This window comes from Cydia pomonella, chromosome 6, assembly GCF_033807575.1.
Source record: "Cydia pomonella isolate Wapato2018A chromosome 6, ilCydPomo1, whole genome shotgun sequence".
In the NCBI taxonomy this organism is placed as follows: domain Eukaryota; kingdom Metazoa; phylum Arthropoda; class Insecta; order Lepidoptera; family Tortricidae; genus Cydia; species Cydia pomonella.
Genome location: NC_084708.1, coordinates 14,398,303 through 14,410,363, shown reverse-complemented (window position 1 = coordinate 14,410,363; position 12,061 = coordinate 14,398,303). Strand labels below are relative to the sequence as shown.

At 35.9% G+C, this 12,061-nt stretch overlaps 1 protein-coding gene across 1 annotated transcript; it reads left to right on the top strand.

The window, feature by feature from the left end:
* Positions 1–314: 314 nt before the first annotated feature.
* LOC133519052 (HEAT repeat-containing protein 3) lies at positions 315–12,056 on the top strand. Its single transcript, XM_061852938.1, has 8 exons — positions 315–733; positions 1,604–1,855; positions 2,140–2,245; positions 2,331–2,849; positions 3,032–3,269; positions 6,772–7,033; positions 9,895–10,194; positions 11,843–12,056. The coding sequence occupies exons 1-8, from the start codon at positions 602–604 to the stop codon at positions 11,951–11,953; spliced, it is 1,920 nt and encodes a 639-aa protein (XP_061708922.1). The 5' UTR covers positions 315–601; the 3' UTR covers positions 11,954–12,056.
* Positions 12,057–12,061: the final 5 nt, after the last annotated feature.

Sequence of the window (12,061 nt, the reverse complement as noted above, 5' to 3'; positions counted from 1 at the left end):
TTTTCCCGGTAGGCCCCCAGGTCCTATTGGTCCTAATGTCCTAAATCCTAAATTCCTAATGTTTGCGCCTTGCGCCATCTAGTAGCATGACATGAAATGTTTTTTTTTTTAACATGACATGAAATGACAAAGGCGTATTTTTGTTTTTCTCAGATTTCTACTGTGTTGCCATCAACTCAGCATTGCAATGACAGCGAGCAATTATTAGAGTTGACACAACTTGACGTGACCACAGATAACAAAATTACTTGAATTTTGAGAACCCTAAATGGCCGATAGGTATAGTGCCATACATTAGAAAGGGACAGCATAATTCGTCCCTGAATCGCTGTCAGTCAAACTTCGGTTTTGTAGGAAGTGCCATTTCTGTACGGTAGTACTATTATTTATTTTGTGATATTACTCAAACTTCTGACTTGCTTCTGCTTTTGGTTCCCGTAATAAATATTTGTAAAAAATGTGAAAAATATTTCCAAAGATAATACGCGTCTGGGATGTCATTGTCATATCATAGTTGTCAAAGTCTAAAAGTACGCATGGCTTGGTGTCAACACTGCTAACCTCCAGGCCAACAAAGATTCCTGCTTTTTAAATTAACAACATGGGTAAAATAAGGAAACCCAAGCGTACGAAAGTCAGGCAGAATGTAGTTGCTGAGAATTCCGATGAAGAAGAAGAAGTGATGGTGGATTCGAAAGAAAATGTAGTTCAAACTATCCTCGATCAGTTACAGGTTAGAATACAAATTATTTTATCGTCTCTTATCTCCAACAATAATTTATATGCTCTTTCAATCGCCATTTATATACATATTCGTTTTAGAACCACATTTACCAATATTGATGATATTTTACTCTGTTATATTACTATATTTTTTGTTAAGTTCCACAGAATACTATAGATTATAAAATAAGATTAAAAGAGCCCTATGTAACTAAATAGCTTCCTTCCTTCCTTCCTGATCTTTCTTCTTACCATGGGACTTAGTCAATTTGTGTAAGAATGTCCCTATGATAGTTATTTAAGCCAAAAGTAAGTAAGTAGTTTAAGTTTAAGTGAGTAAGGTTGCCAGAGCTCAACGAGGGGGGGCGGGTTTAGGGTCGGCAACGCGCATGTAACTCCTCTGGAGTTGCAGGCGTACATAGGCTACGGAGACTGCTTACCATCAGGTGGGCCGTATGCTTGTTTGCCACCGACTTAGTATAAATAAATATTTATTATTCTAAAAATAAACTTAACCAGAAATTTTATAGCAAAATCTATATAGAAGCTATAATTATGTCATTAAGTCTGCCTTTTGTACTATAAGGTTTTCTTTTGTGCAATAAAGAAAGATTAAATAAATAAACAAATAAATAATATAATTTCTGTGTAATGATAAAAGTCTATTACTCCCTTCGGTGCAATGCCACTCAGCTATTACTCCCTGTATGCATGTAGGGAATAACAAGTGTGATTAACCTGTAAGATGTAACTGGAAAAGGCAAAAATATCCTAAGAGAGACCTAAGTCTTCCATCATTTTGAGCTGAAGAATCAAAATATTTAAAATAATAATTTAATTTGTTCCATTGTTTTTAAATTAGATTGTTATTAAATTACAGACAGCCAATGTGGAAGAGAAATATTGTGGCCTTCAGACCTTCGCCATGTTAATAGAAACTGCGGAAAACATTGAACTTGTTCTAAATAAAGGTCTGATCAAAGTGGTAGCTCCACTGTTGCTAGATCAGGCCAGTTCTGTCAGGAATGCAGCTGCTGGAGCTCTGCGCAACTTCTCTGCTGCGGGACATGAGGCTTGTGAGGGACTCCTTGAACAAGATGCCATGACCACACTAATATGTTACTTCCATGAGGTACACAGTTTTGCATTTTAGTGTCCGATCCAACCAATCCAGATGTATTTGTAATATTTTTTAATTTTTATTATAATATTTTGCACATTTTCAAATATCAATCATTGCCATTTTTTATTGAGCCATTAATAAAATAAAATAAAACAATGATCCCATTAAATATTAATTTATTTAAAACATTTGAACAGTGTATAAAAATAAACATTTTTTTCTAAATCTGTTTATAATCAGTTTAAGAACCCTATTGGTTACAATTTATTAGACATACCCTATATATTTTTCAGCATGCAGAATCCTTTACACCAGAGTCCAGTTCAGCCTCTAAAGATGAGGATATGGATACCATTATTCAGTGTATTAACCTGCTTTGGAACCTGTGTGAAAGCTCAGGTATTCTAAGATATTTACAATTTCTTTGAATGGGTATTTGTGATTCTATCTTGACGATACAAACAATAATTTGTCTTTCTTGCAGATCTAGCTATCAAGTACCTTGGACAGTCAAGAATATTAGACATATTACCCAGATACCTGGATTTGACAACTTTTGGTAATGACATTGTAACTGCAGTGTTACAGTGTCTTATAGTAGTTGTAGAAGATAATCCCCAAGCTATGGAGAAAATAAAGTTTAACTCAGAAAAGCAGATACAGGAGTTACTTTCATTAGATAGCAATGAGTCTGCAATGCTTTTAGTGAAGACTCTCGCTGCCGGAGTTACTATAAACACATGCGGTGGAAATATAACCAGTCTGCCTGGTAATGTTATTCACCAGATTATTGCGATTCTGGCCAATACTCTCTCTGTAGATCACAGAGCTGCATGTAACCAGCTTTCTAGTAATGTGCCATTGCCTGATGGAGCTGGTAAGATTACAGCACCAAAAGGGAAAGTTGCTCAAGCATTGGAAAATCACATAAAATCTGTCGCACAAATGTTGGATGCACAGCAGAGTGCTGTGGAGATTGTGGCCAATATTTGTTCTAGTGAAGGTAAGCTTGGTTTGCGGTTTGTTTAGGCATCACAATGTATTATAAAAACATTTGTTCTAGTTTAAGCATTCTTAGCAACAATAATAAAAATATTATTGTACATATGATATCAATACTTCCATGAAGATCTAATGTGATTGTAGGTCCAATTAGAGGTTTATAATGTTTTTTTCTTACTTCAGATGCAGAAGACTCTGTGGATGGTGGGGAGTCATCCGACAGTGAAGACCTGCCTGATGATGACCTGAATGGTAATGGCGATGAAACTATGTTGCCTGAAGATAAATTACCAACTGAAATTTTGGAGGCCCTGGTGTCACTGGAGATATTTGACAAGGTGTGGGCAAAAACGCAATTACCTGCTGAAAATGTGTTGATGATATTGAAAGATTATGAGGGCTCAGAATTACTCTGTAAAAAGTAAGTACTTATTACTTTATCTACACACATAATATCATAAACCCTCTATGATGCCTTTGAAATCCGTATATAATGGCCAACATTACAATAAACTGTTTTATTACAACAAATTTCTTATCTGTGATAATGTTTTGATTGCTTCATAACTACATCTAAATCGATTTGGTTATGACATTCAAATTTGGAACATGTCTGAAAAAAAAGCAATTCGATTTGCCCTCTATATCAGTTGAGATGCCTTTTTGTTCGAAATGAAATGTTAATTGCATACAATTTTGACATATCTCACATGTTAGTTTGTATCGAATGATACGGAAATAGTACCCCGACTCTAGTTTGTCTCTGAATTGAATGTGTGACATCTTTTAGTAGTAGTAGTAATATGTCCCAAGTAGCGAATTAAAAATAAAATATATTATTTGCCGCTTTGTATCCATTCCGTTCAGAGGTCATAAAATTTACTTTCTCAAACTTGTAATGAAATGTTGACATGACTTACTTCAAATTAAGTCCGGAAATACCACATATTAGGTGCGATGAGTGAAGATGATATGTAAAGGAATTTCATACAGCCTTACACACCTAGGCCTGTAGGGCAACCTTCTTTTGCTTTTAAACGTCAAATTATGGCACGTCTTGGCATTCAACCTTAAAAAACCTATAAGCAAAATTCTGCAATTATGCTTTTTTTCTTGTCTTTTTTGTGTTTGTTAAATATTACTTCAGAGTTCGAAAGGGGAACGAAAATTTGATTATTTTTGCGCTACGACGCACGGTTTAGGAGATACAGCCCTATAAAGATTTCTGCATGAGTGAAAAAAAAAACTTTATAAGGTTGTATCTCCTAACTCCTTGGTCAAGGGTGTGTGAATAGAATGGTATTATGTACGATTGATTCTGGACCGATTTAAATAAAGGATTGTTGTATTTGGTATGAAAATTGCTTGAGTCTCAAGGAAGAACATAGGTTAGTTTTATCAAGAAAACAAATACAATACATTTAAGTAAATGTAATTTAAGACTTTGTTCTCATTTCAAAGTTGGCAACTCCTATAATTGGAAGAAATCGAACGCACCTATCCACAAATCCTGTAGAGTCAGACAAAGATAAGTTGGCAGCGATTTTGATAGCCCAAACATGGCAAATGTTATTTTAAACGTCAAACAACTATGAAATTATGACGTTTACTTAACACTTGCACAGGCTGGGCTATCAAAATCGCTGCCAACTTAGCTTGGTATGACTGTAAAATAAGTACAGTAGCGAAAAATAATCTCATATTTGTGTTTTTTAAAGTATATTTTTATGAGAACGACTAAGGCTGCCTAAACGATTATCATGTGAAAGTCCTTTAGATGGAGATGGAGAGTAAAATCATATACGTAGTAAAATAACTAATACTCAAAATATAGGTAAAAGTGGTTTATTAATAAAGAAAATAACAAAAATTACAGACTACACTGAAAATCAAAATATTAGATTAGTACTTGGTACTGAAACCCTTTGCATCAAGAACAGCTTGGCATCTTCGGGGCAGTGATGCAATCAACATCGCGAGGAAAGAACTTGGAATGCGTTCCCACTCTTCCTTTAATTGTTCAAATCTTTCGTTGACATTTCTTGCACTCACACGTCGACCTAGCTCCTTCCATAGCTTTTCTATAGGATTCAAGTCCGGACTTTGGCTGGGCCATTCCAAAACCCTCACTCTACGTTTTTTGTACCATTGTTTAACAAGATTAGACGAATATTTCGGGTCATTATCTTGCTGAAACATAAACGCTCTGCCGAAATTTTGGCGTGCCCAGGGAAGCAACACATTTTGTAATATTCCTTCACAAACTTCCTTCGTCATAATGCCGTTAATTCGATGTAAAGGACCAACTCCACTTGCACTGAAACAGCCCCACACCATAAGGGAGCCGCCGCCGTGTTTGACTGTAGGGAGCTGATAGTTGGGGTCATAGCGAGCATTATCGGGACGTCGTACGTAGGTAATTCCATCTGTTCCGAACAGTAAAAACTTGGATTCATCGCTCCAGATTACCTTTTCCCACATTTCCGCAGTCCAAGAAAGATGTTCTTTCACATATTTTTTTTCTAGCTGCTCGATTTTTCTTGGAAATCAGTGGTTTCTTTGCAGGACGACGAGCACGAAGTCCACCATACATCAGGCGATTTCTTACAGTACGTACGGACACAGAAACTGAATTTCCACACGATATTTCCCGCATAATGTCGCTCGCCGTGAGTCGTGGATTGTGTAGCTATTCGCAAAATGTTGCGGTCTACCAAACTTGATGTACAGCGTGGGCGACCAGGTCTGTTGGGCCTTTTGACACCTCCGTGAGCTTTTTCCCGTTTCCAGACCTTCGATATAGTAGACTGATGAACTTGAAATTGCTTAGCCAGCGTCGATTGTGTGAAGCCAATTCTATAGCCATTTATAATTGCTTCTTGTATAGCTACTGTTAAGTTTTTATTTCCACGAGGTCTCCCCATGACGGAACTGATATTTCTTACAAATATGATTATGAATTAGCACGATATTCCGTTTTTTATCGACTTAAATACTACTAGTGACGGACGCTAAATTCCAAAAAAAAGAGATCAAATTGAATTTCGAAATATGTAGCGGCCTGTTAGCGTATAATTGGTTGAGAATAAATCAATATAACCTTTTTTGATTAGTTAACAAAAAAATCAGTTGTTGGTTTCATCTAATTTGAAATATTTTACAGAAAAATTTATTATTTATTTATTATTATTATTATTTATTTTTATAATGTCACTTACAGTATACACCAGACATGACACATACGAATATAAGAATTGAATTATAACATAGCTATAATAAATTACAATAAATTACTACCAAAAACAGTTAGTCAGAATTTAAATATAAGTACCTACATATTATCTAATTAGTGCTAATGGTGCTCGGGGCGACTATAGCCTCGAGGTAGCGCCCGGCTGTGGCTAAGAATCTCGGTTCAGTAGTCGAAAATAGGTCTAATGAATCGTCCTGGGTCAATATGCCGTTAATAAGCTTTAGAGCTCGGTAGAGAGGTGAGTGGGAATTCGACTTGGTACTGGTGTTCGGGAGGTCACAATATGATAGATTTTTTCCGGTACTGTACTTAACATCAGTTTTTAAACACTGGTAAAAGTTTAACATTAACAAGAAGTTTAGAGCTGCTTAAGTTTGGTGTTTCATTATTTTCCGTTTGTTTTAAAATAAATGGTGCCATACTGTCCATGACTTGAGTAAAAAAAACCTAGTTTTCATTTGTCAATTACGTTGAAACCAAATGCAGTGGTTATTCATTAAACCCGTCGAAATCATAAATGACAAATAGGACATTCAACATTTTACGTGCAAAGCGGTAGAAATTACAGGTATCACTCTAATATCAAAAATATTCCTAATTTTCTCTTAAATGGCTCATGATTGGTGCCGTTAATACTACCAAAATAAAACACGATGGTTTTCTTTTCCAGACTTCAAAATCTACAAACACGATCTCTACTATGCGTCAACAATATGTTATCAAGTTTACCAATAGAGAACCTTGGTGGGGTAAACGGCGTATATAGGCTTTGGGTGGAGGCGGGCAAGATGGTCTTCAAACAGAACTCGGACGCTGTCCTCTTGGAGTCAGCCACGGCCGTCATGAGAGCGTCGTTAGATAAAATAAAGCTCAGGGAGAATGGAAACACTGATAATGTTCTATTCAGTGACTTAGCGGTGTCTGATTTGGAGGTAGATATTATATTATATATAAACTCCTCCTGAGGATGCCTCAAAGAGATGCGAAACACGTGTCTATTTTGAGTTTTGTACTTTTGGTGGTGGGTTGTTATATTTATTTGCTTATTTATTTTTGCGGTAGGAGGGTGGGAACATTAATTGCATGTAAAAATACGCAAGTAAGTATAACGGGTTATCACTGATTGACTAACACGTTATTTTCTCGCGGATTAGCAAAGTAATATTTCTTGCTTTAATTAGCATGGATTTCCGCAAAGTAACGCCTGATTCTATTAATTATTTGGTAGATATTTATTTAAACCTCTCGCGTCGAATGATGGTCCCTGTGACAGTTCATTTATATATGGACTAGTTGTCTCGTAAAATATTTGTACACATTTTAAATTAACCTGACCAAAAAGAGACTTGAAGGAACTGTCATAGAGGCCATCATGCGACGCACGAGGTATACATTGTCGTAGCAAAACCAAAGAGAATTTGAAATAGAGGTGGATTGTCAAAGAAAACTTTGTAGCCACAGTAAATTTACTGCCACCTTTCGACACATGATTTAAACTTTTAGAACGTGTCGAAAGATGGCAGTAAATTTACTGTGGTTTCAAAGTTTTCTTTGACGATCCATCTCTATTTCAATTTCTCTTTGGCAAAACGCATGAATAACTGTCCTCTATAGGACTCATCTTCTTTCAAAGTTTAGATGGAACACACAACACAAGTATACTAACTACCCATGTTCAAACTAGGGCTCCTGATATCCGTGATACACGCCGATCCGTAGCTACGGGTTCTTAAGCCCGGCGGTACTAAGATCACGAATTTCACGAACACGGCAAGGTACGTACCTCGTACGTGCGTTCGCGTCCGGATTCACGTGACACGCCGTGACCGTGACACGCCATGATACGTAGCCCGTACCTGCGTTCGTGTGCGCAGCTTCGGGCTCGGTTCCGTTGGATAGGTACTTATCGCACGTCTCGTAGGTTCGACACGCCCGGGAGAAAAATAAATAAGGACTAGGTATTATTGAATTGAGTGACCACTTAGTATATTGAATACGGGACGTTCGTCGGACAAACATTTACGTGTGAATTAAACTTAAATTGTATTTTTTGCATCGATTTGAATATAATGGTTATATCTAAATAATTTGGGGTTTTTCTGTTTTTTGTATAACCAGCTATTGATTTTAGTCAAAACTAGCGACCTGCTCGTTGCATTGCACTAATATAATAATAATAAATAAATATTATAGGACATTATTACACAAATTGACTAAGTCCCACAGTAAGCTCAATAAGGCTTGTGTTGAGGGTACTTATACAACGATATATATAATATATAAATATTTATAAATACTTAAATACATAGAAAACCCCCATGACTCAGGAACAAATATCCATGCTCATCACACAAATACATGCCCTTACCAGGATTTGAACCCGGGACCATCAGCTTCGTAGTAAGTTTCATTATAATTATGAACTTAAGCAACGCTGTGCTACTGGTTGTCATTATTAAATCAAAAGAAGACATTTTATTCTGTTAAGTATTAATGAAATGAATGAAACATACTTGTAAAAGCTTGCTACTATCAAAGAATATAACGTAGCCTAAATATAAACAAGGCAATCCTAATTCAAAGAAACAAAAAGGTAAATTTCTGCAAATCTTCGGTAGATATGATAAAGGTAATACAGGTAAACAAATTCAACAAAAACACATGTACGGGGCCACGGAAAAAAAGTACGCAGCTGCAGTTCTTATCAGTTTCGGATTTTCGGCACATTAAAGAGTACTGTTCATTTCTAGATTGAAGGTAATAATGACATATTATTGTTAGAGTGTTTTATTGTATGACTAACAAGCTAAGCCAACATACCGGGTTTTTTTTTTGTAGATAAGAAGTGCAGTTGCACGTGCAGACAAAATGAAACAAACAATATACATAAGTAGCTGTGGGCTTTACCTTTTGTTCGTGAAGTTGAAAGAAGTGACCGCGATGTTTTGTTTTACAATTCGTGGTATTTTTTATTTAATCCCGAGGGGGCAGTTTAGAATTTTGAACTCACATTCATTGTCATTAGTTACTCCTGACATCACAGTTGGTCTCCTGACACACAGTGTTGTGGTATTATTTTAGCAACCCGTTTATTAAAGTAGCTATTCATTGTAATTAATGTTTTGTTCTATTCATTTATTACTCATTAATATTTAAAAGGACTTACTATTGGAAATAAATTTTAATTCAAAAGTAATGAAACGGAATTAGAGCTATGAATAAAAAACTCACGATACATTTTTATTCGTAGATCTTAGAGACCGCATCGTATCTTCACTCAACGTCGCGGGCGGACCGAACCGGCGTGTTCTTAAGATACGTGAAGCCGTGATCACGCCTACACGGATCTACACGGATTCACGTACCCTAATTTCACGTAGCCGAATGTCACGTGTGGAACGGACCAGAAAACCGTTGCCGTGAAACACGAAACCGGGCGCACGGCTACGGGTTCACGAATCACGGACACGACCGCGAGCCCTAGTTCAAACAGAGGCTGCTAAAATCATTTTTTTTCGTAGCTGGTAAAAGCCCTATAACAAGGTGCATTAAAGTCATTGCGGTAAAAAAATGTGTACATACTAACGTTAGTTTCCCACATACTTGTTTTTAAGACCACATTCATACTCATTTACGATACAACCTTCAAATCTTAAAGGCCGGCAACGCATTTACAACCCCTCTGGTGTTGCAGGTGTCCATGGGCGGCGGTAATCGCTTACCATCCGGTGATCCGTCTGCTCGTTTGCTTCCTCTACCATAAAAAAAATACTCAACCAATATTTACTTTCAGATGATGTTAACAGGCATCCGCGAATGTACCGTCCCCGAAATACGATCCAACCTGATCCGCATGATCGGATTGCTGGCGCTCCTATTGGTGAACACCTTGAACGACGCTTCGGCAAACGTAATATGCACCATCACAGACTTCATATTAGAGCAAGCACATAAAGAGAACGAAGTCTGGGTGTTAGCGGAGGCAGTAGATACTATCATAGATTTATATTCAGAAGATGAAACAGATGCACTGGCTGCTAAACTGAATCTTGTAGAAAAATTAAATGCTTTATCACCAGTACTCAAGAACAAGGTATGATATTGTAATATATATTACGAACTAAAATCGTTATTATAAGTAGAAATTTTTTGACACTCTTATCTGTATGCCAAATTTCAACCCAATATGTTCCAGCAGTTTTTGTATGATTGAGGAACAAACATTCAAACATTTATATAACTAAACATACTAAGGTTTATTAGTGTGTTGCATACCCAAACAGGGGGTACGGGTGCGTGTTCATTTATTTTAGTTATGTTCACATTGTTGACCTGTACTCAAACAATGAAGTAATAAAGTGTCATTAGCGCCAAGCCACAAATTGAACGCAAACAACCCGTATACTTAGTCAGGTCTTAAGTTCTGTCAAAAAGGCTATGACTTACAAAAAAGCTATAGGTTAAGATGCCTTATTATTCATATATGAGTTGAAAGCTTATTTAATGCTGAATTACTTACATACTTACATTATAATTAAACTTAATTTGCTTAATATACAAAAAAATGTTTTAAAAAATCAGGCAAAAAATACGCGACCTGTTCGAGGTGATTTTGATCCCTGGTTATTTATTTTTCATGTTTACATGGTTGAATTTTACATAAAATAAAAGCTGAATCTTTTATCTTTATTAAAATATATAATTCATGTGCATTGGTACTGCCAAACTGCAACTATACGTGTTTTACTGCTCGTACTCGTAGGATGGCAGTCAAAAATTTGCGTATCACTGAAAAATACCCTAAGTTTGAAAGGTATTAGCTGAAGTACTGACTTGTCAGAAAACTAATTGCAGGTGATAAAATAACGTTCTAATAAAGTAGGTTCATACAAATAAACGATTGTACCCATTTTATTAATGTGACACTGATTTTTAATCCCTTTGGTAAAGTATAATTCTTCACAATCCAGCCGCGTTTTTGCTTCTAACGTCAATCCCAAAGTAAACAAGTAGTAAATTTAGACGCAATCTAAATTTTAAACTAATTATATTACGTTTTGATCAATATAAAACAAGCTTTTAATTCATGGCAAACTATTTTTATTAAAAGCTTTGTATTACATTTCTGATTTCACCAGCCAAAACCTTTGCGACAGAGCCTATGACCCAACTAAGTTATATATCAAGTGGTAACGTATGGGGCACGAAATATACTGACTTTATATCAAATCAATGGCGGAGAACCGGTTGCAAAATGTACAAGAAATTACTTCTATGTCTATATGTTTACCATGCGCAGTCTACTTAGTAGTGTTGCTCGCAACGTAAGTATTTTTATAAGAGAAATTGCACCTACATGTAGGGACCTCGCACTCTTGTCAAAAGATACCATGAGCATGGTTACTTTCGGATGGTTGGCCATACTTAAGTAGTTATGAACGTAAAATAATGAAAATAAATAGTTTTTCAATTCGTCGACTGTAATGGTTGAATTAAGATTTCGTATACCAAACTACTTACCAAGTTACTTGGACAACGAAGCTTGCCGAGTACACCCGAGTAGACACGGTACTCGACTGAAAAGCTCTCTATTATACGACGACCGTATAAAATACTATATTGCACTCCTCTTAAGTGATGTTACAAAATTTGGCTAGTGATCTAAATTTCAACTAAATTAGAGTATAAATAAAAAACACGATATATTAAATGGAAAAATATAAAGTAATGCGTGATTTCAGGCAAGGCAGCAAAAGAAGCTTCCAAAGGAATATAAAGTTCTCGTCAGCACTGTCACATCCAATTTACCAAGATTTATTAAGTATAAGAAAGGAAGAATTAGTAAGTTATGAAATGTTTATATACAATAAAAAATATGTGTACACATAGTCCAATATATTTTACAAAATTACTACTTATAGTATAACTTTATTAAAGTTATCTAAGTAAATCATATTTAT